Source organism: Heterodontus francisci, chromosome 19, assembly GCF_036365525.1.
Source record: "Heterodontus francisci isolate sHetFra1 chromosome 19, sHetFra1.hap1, whole genome shotgun sequence".
Taxonomy (NCBI): domain Eukaryota; kingdom Metazoa; phylum Chordata; class Chondrichthyes; order Heterodontiformes; family Heterodontidae; genus Heterodontus; species Heterodontus francisci.
This window is the reverse complement of record NC_090389.1, coordinates 80,030,230-80,052,033: the sequence shown is the minus strand read 5'-3', so window position 1 is coordinate 80,052,033 and position 21,804 is coordinate 80,030,230. Positions and strand designations below refer to the sequence as shown.

The 21,804-nt window shown below is 44.2% G+C and overlaps 1 protein-coding gene across 6 annotated transcripts in view; it reads right to left on the bottom strand.

Moving 5' to 3' along the window:
- LOC137380244 (ETS domain-containing protein Elk-1-like) overlaps positions 1-21,804 on the bottom strand; it is a 98,264-nt gene that overhangs the window by 74,199 nt on the left and 2,261 nt on the right. For 2 of the 6 annotated variants that reach the window (XM_068052089.1, XM_068052090.1), the window contains exon 1: positions 6,309-6,645. The exons of 2 other annotated variants lie outside the window; for them this stretch is intronic. Coding sequence is in view for 2 of the 4 variants with exons in the window: in XM_068052086.1 (XP_067908187.1) it covers positions 6,215-6,276 (62 nt within the window). In the remaining 2 variants the exon portion in view is untranslated. 2 more of the 6 variants (XM_068052088.1, XM_068052086.1) reach the window with 2 other exon arrangements.

The window sequence follows — 21,804 nt, the reverse complement described above, 5'->3', positions numbered from 1 at the left end:
ATGATTCAGAGATTCTCAGCGCATGGCCACTGTTAGGATTCTTGCGTCTGGCTACAAGGAAGCCTGGTTGGGTGCCTTGTCCCAGTATTCCTATAGTCAAAGATGGATAGTGTTATATGAAAGCCACAGCACAGCTGTGAGCCTCTGCTGCCTAGAACCACCAGCAATTTGTGATACATTTGAGTGACTAGGATAAACATCAAAGACAGCACACTAATTGCTCTTTGTAGTATATATAAATGATTTGGAGGAAAATGTAGCTGGTCTGATTAGTAAGTTTGCGGAAGACACAAAGGTTGGTGGAGTTGCGGATAGTGATGAGGATTGCGGGAGGATACAGCAGGATATAGATCGGTTGGAGACTTGGGCGGAGAAATGGCAGATGGAGTTTAATCCAGACAAATGTGAGGTAATGCATTTTGGAAGGTCTAATGCAGGTGGGAAGTATACAGTAAATGACAGAACCCTTAGGCGTATTGACAGGCAGAGAGATCTGGGCGTACAGGTCCACAGGTCACTGAAAGTGGCAACGCAGGTGGATAAGGTAGTCAAGAAGGCATACGGCATGCTTGCCTTCATCGGTCAGGGCATAGAGTATAAAAATTAGCCAGTCATGCTGCAGCTGTACAGATCTTTAGTTAGGCCACACTTAGAATATTGCATGCAATTCTGGTCGCTACACTACCAAAAGGATGTGGAGGCTTTGGAGAGGGTACAGAAGAGGTTTACCAGGATGTTGCCTGGTCTGGAGGGCATTAGCTATGAGGAGAGGTTGGGTAAACTCGGATTGTTTTCACTGGAACGACGGAGGTGGAGGGGCGACATGATAGAGGTTTACAAAGTTATGAGCGGCATGGACAGAGAGGATAGTCAGAAGCTTTTTCCCAGGGTGGAAGAGTCAGTTACTAGGGGACATAGGTTTAAGGTGAGAGGGGCAAAGTTTAGAGGGGATGTGCGAGGCAGGTTCTTTACACAGAGGGTGGTGAGTGCCTGGAACTTGCTGCCGGGGGAGGTGGTGGAAGCAGGTACGATAATGATGTTTAAGAGGCATCTTGACAAATACATGAATAGGATGGGAATAGAGGGATACGGTCCCCGGAAGTGCAGAAGGTTTTAGTTTAGGCAGGCATCAAGATCGGCGCAGGCTTGGAGGGCCGAATGGCCTGTTCCTGTGCTGTACTGTTCTTTGTTCTTAGTTGTTTGTTAATGTCATGCAAAGTGCCTGTTAGTCAGTGAATAAATGTATTGTATCCAAGAAAAGCATGTAAACTTTAGAACCAAAATAACGAAAACAGGCCCCTATATAGTACCTTTAATACCGTGAAACATCACACAGCACTGTACAAAAGGGAGAGACTGAACACCCAATGGGAGTTTGGGATAAGGGTTAGGAGAGGTGACCAAAGACATAGTTGAGGAGACAAGTTTTGAGGAAGATTCTGAAAGTGCAAATAACATCCTCTTCCAATGCCTCTCCATTGTCGTTCTCCTGGGTGAGACTGCTCTCACCTGGTTCCATTCTCATCAATCTAATCGGAGCCACAGTATCACTTGCAATGGCTTCACTTCTTGCTCCTGCACCGTTACCTCTGGTGTCCCCCAAGGATCTCTCCTTGGCCCCCTCCCATTTCTCATCCACATGCTACCTCTCGGTGACATCATCCGAAAGCACAGCGTTAGTTTTCACATGTACGCTGACAACACTCAGCTCTACCTCACCGTCACCTCTCTCTCGACTCCTCTACTGTTTCTTAATTATTAGACTGTTTATCAACATTCAGTATTGGATGAGCAGACATTTCCTCCAATTAAACATTGGAAGACTGAAGTCATCGGCTGAAATTTTACATGGCAGCGGAGGCCCCGCCCACCAAAATGTCAGGGCAAAGCCTGCCTCCACCGGGCCTGGGAGCCACGCTGTGGATTTAAGTGGCCCAGACCCCTAATTGGCCTCAGGCGGGAATTCCACCCCTCTGAAGCAGGAAGTCCTGCCTCCAAGAGCTGCAGCCAATCTGTGGGCCAACAGCTCTCAGTCCCAGTAGCACCACCGGGAGTGGTGGCCACTGCTGGGACTGCACCCATCGTGAGGAGCAGCACTAGAGGAAGCCCTGGAATTAAGGTACGTGTGTGGGGCCTCGCCGGAGACAATCGGCTGGGCCCCGGCAAGGCAAAGGGGCTTGGTTAGGGAGGTGGGGGGGAGGGAATGTCCTGCAGTGGGGGCGGCTTGTGCTGTGGGGTGGCCCACTGTGGGGCACAGGGTGCCCAATCAAGAGGGCTGCCCCCCCAGCCCGCAAGGAGACCACCAGGTTTTACTGGGCGGCTTCCTGAGGTGTTGAGCTGCTCGTCCGCTGCTGGTGAAATACAGTAATGACACAATAATATACCAGCAGCAGCAGTGGGAGGAGGTCCTTAAGTGGCAATTAATTGGCCACTTAAGGGCCTAAATTGGCCTGGGGTGAGCAGGCCGTTTGTCACCGCCGCCGCCACTCGAAAAATTGCGGCTGGGCAAAAGGCGACGGGAACGGCACCCCCCCCCCCACCCCCACCCCCACCACTTCCCACTCAATTTTATATCCCACCTCCAGCCCGCTCCTGCGGGAGGCATAAAATTCCAACCATCGTTTCGGATCCCTGCTCCAAACTCCATTCCCTAGCAATGACTCCATCCCTCTCCCTGGCAACAGTCTGAGATTAAACCAGTCTGTTCGCAACCTTGGTGTCACATTTGACCCGGAGATGAGATTCTGACCTCATATTCATGCCATCACACTAAGACCGCCTATTTCCAGCTCCATAACATCGCTCAACTTTGCCCTTGTCTCAGCTCATCTGCTACTGAAACCCTCATTCATGCCTTTGTTACCTCTAGAGTTAACTATTTCAATGCACTCATGGCTGGTCTCCCACATTCTACTCTCCCTAAACTTTAGGTCATCCCAAACACTGTTGTCGGTGTCTTAACGCATACCAAGTCCTGTTCCCCTATCACCCCTGTGCTCGCTGACCTACATTAGCTCCCAGTCAAACAATGTCTTGATTTTAAAATTCCCACCCTTATTTTCAAATCCCTCTACAGCTTCACCCCTTCCCATCTCTGTAATCTCCTCCAGCCCCACAACCCTTCAAGATATCTGCGCTCCTCTAGTTCAGGCCTTTTACGCATCCCTGGTTTTAATCGCTCCACTAATGGTGGCTGCCCCTTCAGTTGCCTTGGCCTCCAGCTCTGGAATACCCTCCCTAGACCTCTCTGCCTCTCAACCTCACTTCTCTCCTTTAAGATACTCCTTAAAACCTACCTCTTTGACCAAGTTTTTGGTCATCCGACCTAATATCTCCTTCTGTGGCTTGGTGTCATGCTTTGTTTTTATAATACTCCTGTGAAGCAGCTTGGGACATTTTATTACGTTAAAGGCGCCTTATAAATATAAGTCATTGTTGTTGTTGTTGGGGGGGATGGAAATAACATCATATTCAACAAGCACAAAAAAAACTTTCTAATATATATAGAATAACCAATACCGGGCAGTGAGTTACAGCTAGAATCTAATTGATGTTTATATAGAAAATAAGCAATAGCTGGAAGTGAATTATAGGCTAGAATTTAATCAAGGAAATCAGACAATCTATAATTTATTACACAATTGATACCTAGGAGTGAGTTACAGGCTGGAATCCAATCAAGCAGGTCAGACAATACATAATATATTACATAATAGATACTTATGAATGAGTTACAAGCTGGAATCTAATCAAGGAGATCAGATAGTACATAGTTTTTAAATAATAGATAGCTGGGGGTGAGTTACAGGCTGGAATGTACTTGAGGGTTTCAAATGGTTTATAGGTAGAGTAATGAATACCTGGGAGTAAGTTACAGGCTGGAATCTAATTGAGGGTTTCCGATGGTGTATAACATATTAAATAATAGATACCTGGGAGTGAATTATAGACTGGAATCTAATCAAGGGGTTCAGATGGTTTATATATAGAATAATGAATACCTGGGAGTGAGTTACATGCTGGAATCTAATCAAGGAGTTCAGTCAATACATAATATATTAAATAATAGATAGCTGGGAGTGAGTTACAGGCTGGAATGTACTCAAGGGCTTCAGATGGTTTATATGTAAAATGATGGACATCTGGGAGTGAGTTACAGGCTGGAATCTTATCAAGGGGTTCCGATGGTGTATTATATATGAAATACTGGATAGCTGGGAGTGAATTACAGGCTGGAATTTAATCGAGGGTTCAGGTGGTTTATATATAGAATAACCAATATCAGGAAGTGAGTTGCAGGCTGGAATCTGATCAAGAAGTTCAGATGGTTTATATAGAGAATAACAGTGGATACCTGGGAGTAAGGGAGCCAGCAAAGATCACACTGTTATTATTGATGGGAAAATCAATTCAACCGATCCCTGTTGACCTGTGGAGTGCTCTATCATAGCACCCAGCTGTATTGAGTTGGGGGAGAAGGTGGTCACCCTGGCTGCCTGCATATCTTCCACTGAATTCCTCTTGCTGTGGCCCTGGAGAGGGAATATGTGGTGTCCATCAAAATGCTTGAGGCCTTCCATGACTGGGAGGCACCACAGGGAATAGTGTGTCTTAAAGGCACTGATTACAAAATTATCATTTAGTTGGTATGGTTCCTCTTGGATTTGTTGAGACTTTGTGGCTTATCTTGGCATCCTTAGTTCAATGGATTGTATGTTTATTGTATTGGCGATGCCCTTACAAGGGGCACTTGTGCTGATTCTTGTTCAATGACACTGAAGGCAACTCATTGTCACCTTTATCAAAATAGGCCTAGCCATTTCTTAAATGAGTGTAGAGTTTTTGCCTGTACTGCTGATCTATCAGAAGTCTGTTTCACGTGATGGTCATTCTGCATGTAGAACCATAGTCCAAAATTGGTCTTTCACTTGATTAGTCCTGCTCTCCCTTCCTAGCTCCACTATTATAGTTTACTCTGTAATATTCTGGCTTTACATAATATTTACAGTACAGAAGGAATATCCTTCTATTCCTTTCTCCCTCATGTACTTATTTGGCTGCCCCTTAGATGGATCTATGCTGTTGCCCTCTTATATTTTTAATAACTTCCAGCTGTGGCTCAGTGGGTAGGACTCACGCCTCTGGAGAAGGAGGTTGTGTCATTCACATCTCAGTCCAGAGACATAAAAATTCAGGCTGACGCTGGAAGAGTGCTGCACTGTTAGAGATGCTGTCTTTCAGATGAGATGTTAAACCAAGGCCCCATACAACTTCGTAGGTGAATGTAAAAGATCCCATGGCTTGATTTTTGTAAAAGAGCAGGGCAGTTCTCCCCGGTGTCCTAACCAATATTTATTCCTCATTCAGCAGCACAAAAACAGATTATCTGATTGTTATTACATTGCTATTCGTGGGAGCTTGCTGTGTACAAATTGGCTACATCACAACAGTCGCTACAGTTCAGAAGTACTTCATTGACTCTAAAGTGCTTTGGGAGGTCCTGAGGTTGTGAAAGATGCTATGTAAATGCAAGTCTTTCTCTACCTTCTCTGTGAGACGCGCTTCTCAGTTGCTTTCCTTGACAGCTTCAGCCTTTATCCTTTATCCTTCAGCCCCCTTGACCTGGGAGATCTGACTGCAAGAGTTGTGGTGACTTAAATAACTCCCTGGGGCCGGGACCCAGTTGCAGGTTGGAATCTAGTTGAAGGAAAGTGCTGAAGAAAGTCTCAAGCAGTGCACATCCCCTCAATTAGACTCTACCCTTCCATTCACTCCAATGGTTATCTATCCTTTCGCAATATAACCTGCTCGCCCTTGGGGAGTGTTGACACTGACAGGAAAGTACGAAAGCGTTTGATGTCACTGTTACAGAAACACACACGTTCACACACAGACAAAACCCGGGAAGTATGCCAAGGGCAAAACAGGGTGGAAACATGATCAGAAGACAGAAGAGTTTAGAAAACAGCCCTGACTTCGGTGTCATTTTTCTGCCAGTTTGAGAGGACAGCTCGCAGCGAGAGGGACGGACAGATAAATACATCAATTCCCCAAAACTTTTTTTTTAACAAAAAGTTTACCGTCACCAGACATAACAACCCCCGCCCACAAGACAATATATCTTTATTTCTAAGAAAAATGCACAAATGTTAAAACTAAAGCAATATACTCCGAATCTGGAATAAAAATATTAACATCATCCCAGCACAATTACCATATTTCATCAAAAGAAAAACGTGTCCGGCGTCTGGAGCGAGCACAGTAGCTGTCAATCATGTTACAGTAGAAAATGTCACTGTATATGTTACCTCGGTGGCTGGCGGATGGACTGGAGCCTTTCCCTCCCCCTAAGGGCACATGACAGCTAGAAGTCCGTCAGCTTCCCTTCCTCCTCCTTTAAGTCGATGAGAAAACTGGCGGACGGTGACTTTAGCACATGGTCTGAAATCCCAGCGACATTGAACCGTGTGTCCGGACCAGCCAACAAAAAAAAACTTAAGAGCTCCGCCTCTGCTCAGTCATTATTCCTGGTGTGTGAGGTTCTCAGACGCTGTCACTAACACGCCTCCTTCCCCTCCAGCGAGCAGGGAAAAAAAACTGGTTACTTTGAGAAATAAACTCAGCCTTCCATCTCCACTTGACAGAATGTTTCACTCCAAAATTGGGATTTCCCCAGAGTACATTTGCAAAACTTTACTCCATTCTCTGGAACTTTGGATGTTCAGCGCAAAGCGGGTTCTTTCTCATACAAACATGTATGGAGGGGAGAGTAAAGTCATAAATGGCATGTTACAAAATTGGGAATGCAACAGGGCTGAAGCGTTCCTGATCCGGGTCTGGACTTATTAGTGTAAGAACTCAGAACTTAGCAAGGCTTTGTAACTTAATCATTAATGGATACACCGTTCAGTTAGTGGTTTTAGTTGTGTGTGTGTGTGTGTGTGTGTGCTTTTGGCCCATGATTTGTAAAAGTTTGGAGTCGCTTGGGGGCATTTGAAGGGGCCCCTATCTTCATCAAAACGTTTATAATAAGCAAACGCACTGTGTAAATAGGGAAATTGCTTTGAAACATGTGGACCTTTGAAATTACGCAATTAACGTACCAATAACTCACACGTCAGAAATTCCTGCCTCCGCTTTTTTTGTTCGTCAGATCAGACATTAATCCATTTACATTAAACAGCTCAAAGTCGCCACTAAAGTAGCGGAGAGGGATTTCAGACGAATGAATGCATCGTCCACATGTAGCCGACAGGGTGATTTCAAGGCCATTTATACTGTCACTTGTGGGAGACAGCTTTGGGGAAAATGATGGATGGCTCTGACAGAACCTACAGCTCAAACATTCACTTTCTCTTCCAGAAACTTATGTTCCTGCTCGATGTTTATAATATTTTCCATTTTTATTTCACTTTTTTTCTGCTTCACGAAACAACATAAATTGCTAAACAGTTTTTTTTCCCTCCACACCTTCTCAAAGTGGCAGCGAACAAGATGTTATTTTTCCAAAACTTTGTCCTTTTGTGCAATTGGGTTACTGGGGCACGGGAGGGCTTCAGCAACAGGAGTAGTTGAGGCAAAGGCTGTTGCCTCCTTTAAGGGAGAACTAGATTGCCATTTGAAGTAGGGCAAGTGGGCGATAGAGTGACCGTTGGCTCAGCACTCACATCGGTCCCACTTTAGCCATTTAAGCAGAAAGTCTAAGCTCATACTCCAGTGCAGCATTGAGGGAATGCTGTATTGTTGGAGGTGCTATCTTTCAGATGGATGTCAAACCAATGCTTCGCCTGCAATCCCTTGGTACTATGTTGAGGAGTAGAGGAGTTCTCCTCAGAGACCCAAGCCAATGTTTGAGTCTCAAATCAACACCAGTAGAAACACATTACCTGGTCACTGTCGCATTGCTGTTTGTGGGAGCTTGCTGTGTGCAAATTGGCTGCTGCATTTCCTGCATTGCAACAGTGACTACACTTTTAAAAAGTACTTCCTTCGACGTAAAGTGCTTTAGAACATTCTAATGTTGTGATAAGCGCTACATAAATGCAAGTCTTTCTTTCATAGGGAAAGATTAAGGAAGTAGGATTAGTTCCATTTGCTCCTGCTCCTGCAAAGAGATGTCACAAGATCTCCTTCTGTGTGGTAAAATCTTATGGTTGTAATGAGAAGGGCACCCGGTTAATGAATGCAGATAAAATACATTGATAAAGACTGCCCTCACAGGCCTATTGAGTAAGGGCATCAGCCAGTGTGACATTAAGCCAACTACACCAGACGACCCCCATGTTCAATTCTTAGGCATTTGTTGAGTTAGCTAAAGGTGCTACAGTTGGCCTCAACTCCCCCAGCTAATAAAGAGAAACATGAGTCAGGATTCCACTTCAGATCAGTGGCCCCTCAGCTGGAAAGTATGAATGGATGCAGGCAATAACAAACAAACAAGAACAAATTGCATCAAGTATTGCCCTTAATGTAGAAAAATGATCCAAGGCGTTTCACAGAGGCATCATCAGACAAAAGTTGACATCGAGCCAAAGAAGGAGACATTAGACCTTTCTCTCTCTGTGAACTCCAACAGCCCGACAACCAACAACATGCATTTATATGGCATCTTTAACATAGTAAAACATCCTAAGGCATTTCACAGGAGTGTTATCAGACAAAATCTCTGAGAACTCTACATTCCTCCAACTCTGGCCTCGTGCATCCCCCCACTTCTTTCACCCCACCATTGGCAGCCCTGTCTTCAGTCATCTAGGCCCTAAGCTCTGGAATTCCCTCGCCAAACTTCCCCACCTCTCTCTCCTCCTTTAGTACTCTGCTTAAACCCTACCAATTTGACCAAGCATTTGGACAAAGGATCAGAGTTCTCTGTGTGACATGCCCTATGCTAAGAGAACTTGCTGCCACTCTACAGAGTAGGCACTTGAGCAAAGTACCGAAAGGTGACAGGTACCAGAAGAACTCAAGCTTGTTAATGAGAGAGAGCAGAGGAAAATTGGAGGTGCAGAGCAAAATGTTCTATGTAAATACATCTGCTGCACTTGTCAGTATGCTGACAGGCCTGCTCACCTTACTGGTGGCTTCCACAACCCAGTTTTCAGGTTTCTGTCTTGTGAACGGTATTGGGACACATGATTAGTGCTCCCTGCACCTTACCTGCTGAGTTTAAATGAGGTCTGAGCCTCAAAATGGCAAGGAAGAGTTGGGGGTAAGAAGGTTCATCTTTGCTGCTGGAATGGGTTGGCCGACCAAAAGACCAAAATCTACTCCAGCAAACTAGTGGGTGTAAACAGAAAGTCACTCTGTTTCTCCAGGATTTTTACCAATCTTCCACAGAAGTGATGATGGGCAATTTGAAGAAGGCCCGTGGAAATTCTAAGCATGTTTGTCTTTTACAGCAAAATAGAGAGCGAGCGAGAGGAATGAGGACAAACAGTAGTGAGTGGAATACAAACGATGAAAGTGAGAAACCACAGTGAGATCAAACACAGAGTAATACGGAGAAAAACAGGGCGAGTGGCAAGCAGGCAGAGAATATCAATCAGCTCTGGACTTTCCTGACATTCACTTTTTACAAGAAACCACAAAATACCACATTGCATCGTTCCTTGAACAAAATTTGTTGATTATTATTAACCGGTTTCCATGATTTGGTGACACCAGGTACCTTCAAATTTCTGAACCAAACATACTATAACAACAACTTGTATTTACATAGCACCTTCAGTTCACAGAGGCATTATAAAACAAAATTTGGCACTGAGCTACATTAGGAGGTATTAAGGCAGATGACCAAAAGCCAAAGAGGTAGGTTTTAAAATTTGGTGATGAATGTTAACAAATATAATGGTTAAGTATTTGTAAATAAGTTCTTTTTACTGCATGGCAAATAGACCAGCCTCTGATCTTCTACTGCATAATATAAATTCTCAGACAGAGCGGAGAAAATAGTCATAACCTATGGTTATACTTCACACAAATAGGTTCAATAGAAGGGAAACACGGAGTTAATAATACACAGAAAATCAGAGAATCACATAGATAGCTATGGAGAGTGTCCACGCTGGAAAATTGTGAAGTTTATACAAATGGCAAGTACTGGCATGGAAAGACAAAGTCAAAACGAGAGTCAGATATGTTGCTACAGAGAGAAACATGTAAAAATATAGAGAAAGGCAGAAAACGGAGGAGGGAGCTTGACAGAGCACACCTTAAACATTCTCCTATGATATGTGTCATTGCAATGTCACTCTGTCACCTGGCATGAGAAGATATGTGAGTGTTACCCCCTTGACAGGGCTCAGACTGGAACTCGTTTGGGGAAGCAACAATTAATTGTCCTGAGTGAGTCTGGGCTGACAGGAAGTCGGGAACCGGTCAGGATTCCAGCTTTTGATCATGAATCAGTGATCCCTGCCGCAAAGGAGCATGTGTCAATGCTGGGCATGCGTTGGGTTGGGCTGAGTTGTGATGGACCCTCATGGTAAAACGACTTCAAGGCACTCCCTGTCATGGTGGCAGCATGAAGAATGGCCACTTGTGGGCAGAGTAACAGGATCCAGACACCAAAGTCTTTGGGGTAGATCTTGACTTTGTGCAATTGTGAAAAACGGCTTCAAACCCAGGCGACTTCAATGGAAATAATGGCTAGGATTTTCAATCATCCATGGGGGCAAGAACAGGAGCAGGAACACTTTGAAAATAGCGCTCCCAGATGGCATGTCAATGTCCCATTCATCTCCAATTAACGGCCTGTTAAGCTCCTTAACAAGTTTTTAATGGGCTGGGGAAGACCAGAAGGCAATTTTCAAATCGAAGATCGCCAAACTCGAAGAATCTGAAGCAACTCACCAAAGATCCTTCGGCAGCATCTTCCAAACCTGCGACCCCTACCACCTAGAAGGACAAGGGCAGCAGATGCATGGGAACACCACCACCTGCAAGTTCCCCTCCAAGTCACACACCATCCTAACTTGGAACTGCATCATCGTTCCTTCACTGTCGCTGGGTCAAAATCCTGGAACTCCCTTCCTGACAGCACTGTTGGTGTACCTACACCCCAGGAACTGCAGCAATTCAAGAAATCAGCTCACCACCACCTTCTCAAGGGCAATTAGGGATGGGTAATAAATGCTGGCCTAGCCAGCAACGCCCACATCCCATGAACGAATGGAAAAAACGTTAGTACACAACTTTTGGGTGGAATGCAGGGAGCCATCAAGCACTGTTTTCTCTGATGAAAACATTTTGGCATTGAGGGTTTTTGTCCCAGATCAGGTGCAATACCTGTTTATTGGCCATTTGGCTCCTTCTCTGTGCCATGAGGCATCTGGCCCTCCGATGCCCTGTCTCCTCTATTCATGGCTGCCGTCTGCCTTTGAGGATTGTGCTCGGCTGGCAGCTCCTACCTCCTGGCAGAGCTCAGTGCCACTAATTGGGCACTGTAAGGCATTTGGATAGCTCTTGTATTTTTGTTATGCTGTGAGGCATTTGTTAATATTTCTTGCATCTCTGTTCATAAGTAAAATGTAACCAGTTGTGGTGTGGACCAGCATGTGGGACCCACCGGTGGTAAGAATATGGAGACGGGGACATCAGGATGAAGGGAGGAGAATTCTGACCGAAGACTTCATCGCTGGGGTTCATATTGGACTTCTAAAAAATAAAAGACAGTGTAACTGAACCCCCAGTTCTGATGAAAGGTCACTGACTTGAAACGTTAACTCTGCTTCTCTCTCCACAGATGCTGCCAGACCTGCTGAGTATTTCCAGCACTTTCTGTTTTTATTTTTTACAACAGCAGACAGCCTGTCCACTCTCATGGACAATGGCCTTTTGAAATATATGTGAATGAATGCCTTCTTGCCTTATCAAGATACAGATATTACATCCATTGGTGGTATTTACCTAAGAACCCACCCCCTTCTGAGAGCAGGATACATTCAGGTGGTCTTGCCTAGCCAGGGTGGGATTGATAAGGCTCTGCAACCCAATCGAATGACCCAATTCGAGACATTATCTTACAAGTCGAGGGACCAGGGTCAGAAAGGGGTATAAAGCCACAGCTCACAAGGACATTGTTGCTGCAGCTGGGAAGTGTGACTCAAGAAGTCGTGCAGGAGAAGTTGTTCAGCGGGCCCTGACTACCCAGAAACGAGCTCCTGTATACGGGTTGACTAAGCAACTGGTGTTGTAAGTATATACTATTTCTTGGTGAGTTAATAAAGGTGTTCCTCATAAAGTGGAAAATGTATCCAAAGTCTGTTTTGTGCGATTGATGCTCAGTACGGGGTCAGGACCTTAGAGGGAAGTGAGACCCCCTTTTTAAGAGTCTTACATTTCTGAGCTCAGCCCCAGCCCAATTAGGATATCTTCATATGAAGATAGTGTTGCCTGATCGATGCAAATGTGTTGTCAGGTCGAAACCCAGAAATTATCCAGGCATTGGGCTCCCAACCCCGGATTGAAAATCAAGTCCAAGAAGTGGGAGAGATGTAAAGCTGGCTGCTGACTCACTATCCACCCTCCACCTCCCACCAACCCCCAACCACCCCCCACCCCCCGCCCCCCCCACCCCCATTACCCTATCACGCAAAGTTAAAATCTACCCCCAAAATCTTCAGGAAAGGAAGGCAGAAATGGGGGTCAAAAACATTACAACAAAGTGTCTCACACAATGAGCATACTGTGCCTTTAAATTGAAAAACTGCTTTAAAATGGAGTTTTGCATATTACAAAGCAAGGAAAGCAAACAAAACAAAATACTGTTTTGGGATGTACTTGAGTTGCTTACAATTTGTTTGATTAAAGATAAATGTGCAGTTGATTTCCTCTTGCAACAGCTAGTTCAATGGGTTAGTTCTCTCTGGAATGCAGGCAGAATCCAAAGTTATTTTAATGTCTTCACTGGTAAGTTGTGTAATCGAGGACAAAAAGTTGTGCAGCTGACCGCGGAAGAATGACGTTTAAGTCTGACTGCAGGGAGGCTTTTCTCCATCCTTTCACATCTCAGTCTTTCTAACAATTGTGTTTTTTTATGATTTATTGTGAAGGAGTGTTAGCCAGAATAATTGGAATATTTTTATGCTTGGGCTACCTGCTATCAACAGGAAGCACTGCCAAGTGAAGCATAGCATGAATTAAATGCAGAGTTCACACTGATCCAACAATATTTCTTAACCACCATCTTAAAAATAACATTCCCATTTCCTATCCCAGCCATCTTTAGTGCCTGACTGTCAGCCCTGGCTCAGTGGTAGCAGTCTCAACTCAGAGTAAAAAGGCTGTGTGTTCAAGGTCAATGCCAGAGACCTGAGCACTTAATCTAAGCTAACATTTGAGTGTGTAAAAGATCCCACATCCTATTTTGAAGAAGAGGAGGAGAGTTCTCCCTGGTGTCCTGGTCAATATTTATCCCTCAAGCAACATCATGAAAATAGTTTCTCCTGGTCATCATCTCATTGCTGTTTGTGGGAGCTTGCTGTGCACAAATTGACTGTTGCATTTTCTACATTCCAACAGTGACTGCACTTCAAAATATATTTTATTACCTCCAAAGTACTTTGGGATGTTTTGAGGTCATTAAAGCCTCAACAAGTTCTTTCTTTATGTAACGGCACCAGCCCCCCTCCTCTCTTCACCATGGAGGAGCTGTGTGACTTTCTCTAACTTCCCCAAATGAGAATCACAGCAAGAAATGTTTGGAAAGTTGTTCGGCAAACCATAGGAAGGAAGAACTTGCATTTATATAGTGCCTTTCACAACCTCAGAATGTCCCAAAGGGCTTCAGGGACATGAAATACTTTTGAAGAGTAGTCATTATTGTAAAGCAGGAAACAAATAAATTAGGTGGTGGGAGAGTATTGAAAGCTGAAAATGTTTAAATCATCTATTCCCCATTTGCCTCAACTTGGTTGGATGAGTAAACATTCTTAGCAATCACTCTGCTGTGGTCAAAACACGACTGCTGGATGAGAAACTAAAAGTTGCACTAAGATGTGCTGTGTCTGATTAATTCATGAAGGTTTTCCAAACTTTGGTGAACGAGAAATACTGTAACGTTTTGCAATGAACGGCAGTAGATGCTTATCATTAAACATCAGCATGTGAAGTACATTTGCCTTAGTCCATGTATTAGTCCATGTAAAGTGTGGTCACTAAAGTTAGCACATGTGGCTAAAACAGTGTCCCATAGCCCCAGTTGCGACGAGACAGTGATTTTGTTTGGACAATAATGCTATAAGAGATGCTGTTCCAAAGCTGAAGGTAGGTATCTGGGGTAAAAACAAGAAATGCTGGAAATGCTCAACAGGTCTGGCAGCATCTGTGGAAAGAGAAGCAGAGTTAACGTTTTGGGTCAGTGACCCTTCCGAAACATTTAACTCTGCTTCTCTTTCCACAGATGCTGAGTATTTCCAGCATTTCTTGTTTTTATTTCAGATTTCCAGCATCCGCAGTATTTTGCTTTTATTGTAGGTATCTGGGGGTTAAGTAAAGGAGCTTCAGTTTACATCAAATGAAATTATAAATTCCTGAGTATTAATTCTTGTTATCGACAAGATTTTTTGTCAGCTCTAATACTTAGGTGTCAAGGAGACTCAGGAAGTGAGACGCCTGACAGGTACCAATCATTTTTGTACACAGTAGTGGCATGCAATTTAGAAGCAATATATCCCCGTGAATCAGACTTAGGTCAGTTGTTCACAGTGGAAAAATGTGAATTCTCCCTCCCCCCATCACCCTCTTTTCTTTTCGTAGACATTTGCTTGACATTGTGAGTCATTGCAAACTACAAAAAGACTGCCTTTGAATGCAGGCAACCTCGTGACTGCCAATCAAGTTGAAAAGAGAGAGAAAAAGAATGGGAAATGCTGGGAATAATCACAGAAAATGCTGGAAATACACAGTACTTCTGTCTGCTATTGAAAAAGAGGACAGACAAGTTCACATTTCAGATGCAAGTCCTTTCTCACGAGTCAGTTCTGATGAAACATCTCTAGGTGATACGTTAACCTGTCTTTTCTCTTTTCCAATGCTGATAGAGCTGTCTGTCTATTTCCAGTGTTTGCTGTCAAAAGGGTTAATCTTGTTACTGTTCAGGAAGCTGCCAAGGGGAAGGGACTATAGGGATAAGTAAAATAAAAGTGTTTCTTACCCTTATGAACATATTCTTTATCTATATGTCCATTTTCTAATCTGCAGGTTTAAGCTAAGTATAGATTGCAAAATGTCAATTATTTTTCTAAGGAAGGACATCAAAGTTCGAGAACAGAATGATCTGTCAGGAATATAACAGAGACATGGCTTTATACTTAGAGAAAAGTCATTTAGGAGGGAAATCAGGAAGCACATTTTCCCCCACAAAGGGTAGTGTAAGTCTGGAATTCTCTCCCCCCAGAAGCCTCGGGATGCTGCAACAATTGGAGTTTCCAAGACTGAGACTGGTAGATTTTTCTGTTGGATAAGGGTCACAAGGGATATGGAGCTAAGACAGGAAAATGGGCTGAGTTGCAGATCAGCCAGAGACGCTTGAAGGGGCTGAATGGCCTACTCCTATTCTTATGCTCTCAGTTTCCCTTTTGAGAAGGTAAGGCAGATGAACTTAGAGCTTGGATTAGTACTTGGAACTATGATGTTGTTGCTATTACAGAGACTTGGTTGAGGGAAGGACAGGATTGGCAACTAAATGTTCCAGGATTTAGAAGCTTCAGGCGGGATAGAGGGGGATGTAAAAGGGGTGGGGGTGTTGCATGACTTGTTAAGGAGAATATCACAGCTGTACTGTGGGAGGACACCTCGGAGGGGTCGTGCAGCGAGGCAATATGGGTGGAGCTCAGGAATAGGAAGGGTGCAGTCACGATGTTGGGGGTTTACTACAGGCTTCCCAACAGCCAGCGGGAGGTAGAGGAGCAGATATGTAGACAGATTTTGGAAAGAAGTAAAGGTAACAGGGTTGTAGTGGTGGGTGATTTTAACTTCCCCTATATTGACTGGGACTCACTTAGTGCTAGGGGCTTGGATGGGGCAGAATTTGTAAGGAGTATCCAGGAGGGCTTCTTGAAACAATATGTAGATAGTCCAACTAGGGATGGGGCTGAACTGCACCTGGTATTGGGGAATGAGCCCGGCCAGGTGGTCGACGTTTCAGTAGGGGAGCATTTCGGGAACAGTGACCATAATTCCGTAAGTTTTAAGGTACTTGTGGATAAGGATAAGAGTAGTCCTCGGGTGAAGGTGCTAAATTGGGGGAAGGCAAATTATAACAATATTAGGCAGGAACTGAAGAATTTATATTGGGGGCGGCTGTTTGAGGGTTAATCAACATCTGACATGTGGGAGTCTTTCAAACGTCAATTGATTAGAATCCAGGACCAGCATGTTCCTGTGAGGAAGAAGGATAAGTTTTGCAAGTTTCAGGAACCTTGGATAACGCGGGATATTGTGTGCCTAGTCAAAAAGAAAAAGGAAGCATTCGTAAGGTCTGGAAGGCTAGGAACAGACGAATCCCTTGAAGAATATAAAGACAGTAGGAAGGAACTTAAGCAAGGAGTCAGGAGGGCTAAAAGGGGTCATGAAAAGTCATTGGCAAACAGGATTAAGGAAAATCCCAAGGCTTTTTATACGTATATAAAGAGCAAGAGGGTAACTAGGGAAAGGGTTGGCCCACTCAAGGACAGAGAAGGGAATCTACGTGTAGAGCCAGAGGAAATGGGCGAGGTACTAAATGAGTACTTTGCATCAGTATTTACCAAAGGGAAGGACTTGGTGGATGATGAGCCTAGGGAAGGGAGTGTAGATAATCTCAGTCATCTCATTATCAAAAAGGAGGAGGTGTTGGGTGTCTTGCAAAGCATTAAGGTAGTAGAGTCCCCAGGGCCTGATGGGATCTACCCCAGAATACTGAGGGAGGCAAGGGAAGAAATTGCTGGGGCCTTGACAGAAATCTTTGCATCCTCATTGACTGCAGGTGAGGTCCCAGAGGACTGGAGAATAGCCAATGTTGTTCCTTTGTTTAAGAAGGGTAGCAAGGATAATCCAGGAAATTATAGGCCGGTGAGTCTTACGTCAGTGGTAGGGAAATTATTAGAGAGGATTCTTCGGGACAGGATTTACTCCCATTTGGAAACAAATGGACTTATTAGCGAGAGGCAGCATGGTTTTGTGAAGGGGAGGTCATGTCTCACTAATTTGATTGAGTTTTTTGAGGAAGTGACAAAGATGATAGATGAAGGAAGGGCAGTGGCTGTTATCTATATGGACTTCAGTAAAGCCTTTGACAAGGTTCCTCATGGCAGACTGGTACAAAAGGTGAAGTCACACGGGATCAGAGGTGAGCTGGCAAGATGGATACAGAACTGGCTCTGTCATAGAAGACAGAGGGTAGCAGTGGATGGGTGCTTTTCTGAATGGAGGGATGTGACTAGTGGTGTTCCACAGGGATCAGTGCTGGGACATTTGCTGTTTGTAGTATATTTGAATGATTTGGAGGAAAATGTAGCTGGTCTGATTAGTAAGTTTGCGGATGACACAAAGGTTGGTGGAGTTGCGGATAGTGTTGAGGATTGTCAGAGGATACAGCAGGATATAGATCGGTTGGAGACTTGGGCGGAGAAATGGCAGATGGAGTTTAATCCGGACAAATGTGAGGTAATGCATTTTGGAAGGTCTAATGCTGGTGGGAGGCATACAGTAAATGGCAGAACCCTTAGGCGTATTGACAGGCAGAGAGATCTGGGCGTACAGGTCCACAGGTCACTGAAAGTGGCAACACAGGTGGATAAGATAGTCAAGAAGGCATACGGCATGCTTGCCTTCATCAGTCGGGGCATAGAGTATAAAAATTGGCAAGTCATGCTGCAGCTGTACAGAACTTTAGTTAGGCCACACTTAGAATATTGCGTGCAATTCTGGTTGCCACACTACCAGAAGGATGTGGAGGCTTTGGAGAGGGTACAGAAGAGGTTTACCAGGATGTTGCCTGGTCTGGAGGGCATTAGCTATGAGGAGAGGTTGGGTAAACTCGGATTGTTTTCACTGGAACGACGGAGGTGGAGGGGCGACATGATAGAGGTTTACAAAGTTATGAGTGGCATGGACAGAGTGGATAGTCAGAAGCTTTTTCCCAGGGTGGAAGAGTCAGTTACTAGGGGGCATAGGTTTAAGGTGAGAGGTGCAAAGTTTAGAGGGGATGTGCGAGGCAAGTTCTTTACACAGAGGGTGGTGAGTGCCTGGAACTTGCTGCCGAGGGAGGTGGTGGAAGCAGGTACTATAGCGACATTTAAGAGGCATCTTGACAAATACATGAATAGGATGGGAATAGAGGGATACGGTCCCCGGAAGTGCAGAAGGTTTTAGTTTAGGCAGGCATCAAGATCGGCGCAGGCTTGGAGGGCCGAATGGCCTGTTCCTGTGCTGTACTGTTCTTTGAGATCTTTTAGGTAATTTCCTGCTAAGTTTGTTTTGGAGAGCAGAAATCTATGTCTTCGAAGCCTAGGTTTGACATCTGTTTCCAAAGAATTACAAAGAAAAGACACTATTCTGCCCATCTGGTTCATTCCCCATTATTGCATCTAATTGCCTCTTGAATGATTCCAGAGGTTTTTTTCCTCCGCTGTCATCCAAGATCATCCCAGGTGCTGCTTATTCCTTGTGTAAAAGAAATGCTTTCTGATATCCCGAACTTGCCTCTTGACAGTTTTTATATCCGCTCCAGCGGTTATAGTTTAACATAAAGTAGTTTTCCAGATTCCGCTTTGATCTTCCGTATATTATATGCTGCTAAAGGGAAATCGTGCGTTCACCTTCATTCAAGGTGGAAGAATCTAAGGGGTGAAATTCACCTTGGGCAGCAGCGCAAAATAGGTGTTCGTGAATCGGCACTTAGTTTACACTGGATTTCTTTTTTATTGACTTTAAAGAATTTCCATTCACTGCCCAATATTTTGCACTAGTTGGGATTAAAGTTGCACCCTACTCAAAAAAGCAATAAAGACACTGGCATTAGAACAACAATAACTTATATTTATATAGTGCCTTTAACATCCTAAGGCACTTCACAGGAGCATTATAGAACAAATATGAGCCATACAAGGAGATATTAGGGCAGATTCTGAAAGCTTGGTGATAGGTTTCAAGGAGCATCTTAAATGAGGAAAGAAAGGCAAAGAGGTGAAGGCATTTAGGGAGAGAATTCCAGAGCTTAGGGCCTTGGCAGCTGAGGGCATGGTCGCCAAGGGTAAAGTGATTAAAATCAGGGTTGTTCAGGAGGTCTGAATTAAAGGAGTGCAGATATCTTGGAGAGTTGCGGTGCTGGAGGAAATTACAGAGATAGTGATAGGCGAGGCCATGGAGGGTTTGAAAACAAGGATGAGAATTTTAAAACTGAGGCGTTGCTTCAATGGGAGCCAATGTAGGTCAGCGAGCACAGGGATGATGGGTGAATGGGACTTGGTGCAAGTTAGAACACAGGCAGCAGAGCTTTGGATGACCTCAAGTTTACAGAGGGTAAAACGTGGGAGGCCAGCCACAAAATAAAAAGGATTCACATTGGTGCGGGAGGGGATCCTGTTTTGAGGTTGGGGTTGGACCATTATTGGGACTGGGCATGGGGACCTTTATTCTGCATCCAACTCACGTGATGCATGATCTGGGAACATTAGGTGCTGTTTGTAGTGCACATTAATGATTTCAACGTGAATATAGGAGGCATGATCAGTAAGTTCACAGATGACACGAAAATTCGTAGTGTCGTAAATAGTGAGGAGGAAAGCCTTAGATTACAGGACGATATAGATGGGCTGGTAAGATGGGCGGAGCAGTGGCAAATGGAATTTAATCCTGAGAAGTGTGAGTTGATGCATTTTAGGAGGACTAACAAGGCAAGGGAATATACAATGGATGGTAGGACCCTAGGAAGTACAGAGGGTCAGAACGTCCTTGGTGTACTTGTCCGTAGATCACTGAAGGCAGCAGCACAAGTAGATAAGGTGGTTAGGAAGGCATATGGGATATTTGCCTTTATTAGCCGAGGCATAGAATATAAGAGCAGGGAGGTTATGATGGCGCTGTATAAAACGCTAGTTAGGCCACAGCTGGAGTACTGTGTACAGTTCTGGTTGCCACACTATAGGAAGTATGTAATTGCACTGGAGTGGGTGCAGAGGAGATTCAGAGGATGTTGCCTGGGCTGGAGCATTTCAGCTATGAAGAGAGACTGGATAGGGTAGGGTTGTTTTTCTTAGAGCAGAGAGGCTGAGGGGGGACATGATTGAGGTATACAAAATTATGAGGGGCATAGATAGGGTAGATAGGAATAAACTTTTTCCCTTAGCGGAGATGTCGATAACCAGGGGACATAGATTTAAGGTAAGGGGCAGTAGGTTTAGAGGGGATTTGAGGAAAACATTTTTCAGCCAGAGGATGGTTGGAATCTGGAACACACTGCTTGAAGGGGTGGTAGAGGCAGGAACCCTCACAACATTTAAGAAGTATTTAGATGAGCACTTGAAACGCCATAGCATACAAGGCTACGGGCCAACTTCTTTCGAAAATGGGATTAGAATAGACAGGTGCTTGATGGCCGGCACAGACACGATGGGCCAAAGGGCCTGTTTCTGTGCTGTATAACTCTATGACTCTATGTAGGTGATGAGTGAAAATGTTTTCCACTCCCTAGTGGTGGCAACCCTCACCTTGATCAGCACAACATATACATCAAAAATGAGTAAACTTTGACATAATGTAACACTGTACTTATGAATACAGTCTTTGTATGAATTATGTAAGCAATATCTGACTGAGCTTAATTCACACCCTCTGTATCAAACCCCAATTGAGTCACAGTTGGCAGCTCTATAACATTTATGTCTACTTTGATCTAAAAGCAGTTTCCTTGGAGGTAATTCCAATCAGCTCATCCTGATGACATCACAAACAATATATTATTTACAAATCGATCCAGTGAAATAGTAAGATGTATCAACTTTTAACTGCAATCAAAACATAAGCACATCAAAACACTTTGGCTCCTTCAAAGAGGTACTGTGACATTAACATCGAAATGTCTGGACACACACTGTTGGTGGCTGAGACTCCCTGTTGGAAGACTGCAGTCAGAAAATCACACCTCTCTTTGAGCAAACTTTCTAACTTTGAATGAAGGGTTTGAGTGTGTTAGATCAAACTGCTGTTTTTGGTATGGTAATACTGTACTTATAAATAGCAAATACACAACTGTACAGCTGTGTGAATACAGAAGTGTAGTAGAAATGGCACTGGGCTAGTGGCCCATGGGTTGTGAGTGTAATTCCCACCATAGCAAGCTGTGGTACTGAAATCAGGTAATATGCAGGCCGGTGATGAAAAAAATACCATGAAAGCTATCTGATTGTTGTAAAAACCTAAGTTGTTTTTATGAACGTTGTTCAGAGAAGGGGACCAACCAACCCCCTGGCCTACATGTGAATCCAATTGGAGGGAGCAATTGCTGGAGTGTCTATTCACCCAATGTGTATTCTGTCACAAATGCCTCACAATTGTATGTGTATTAATTCTATTATTCTACTCTTCCTGAAAACCTGTTATAATCAATTAAAAGAAAAATTATGTCTAATTTATGGGCAGCACTGTGGCGCAGTGGTTAGCACCGCAGCCTCACAGCTCCAGGGACCTGGGTTCGGTTCTGGGTACTGCCTGTGTGGAGTTTGCAAGTTCTCCCTGTGTCTGCGTGGGTTTTCACCAGGTGCTCCGGTTTCCTCCCACAGCCAAAGATTTGCAGGTGATAGGTAAATTGGCCATTGTAAATTG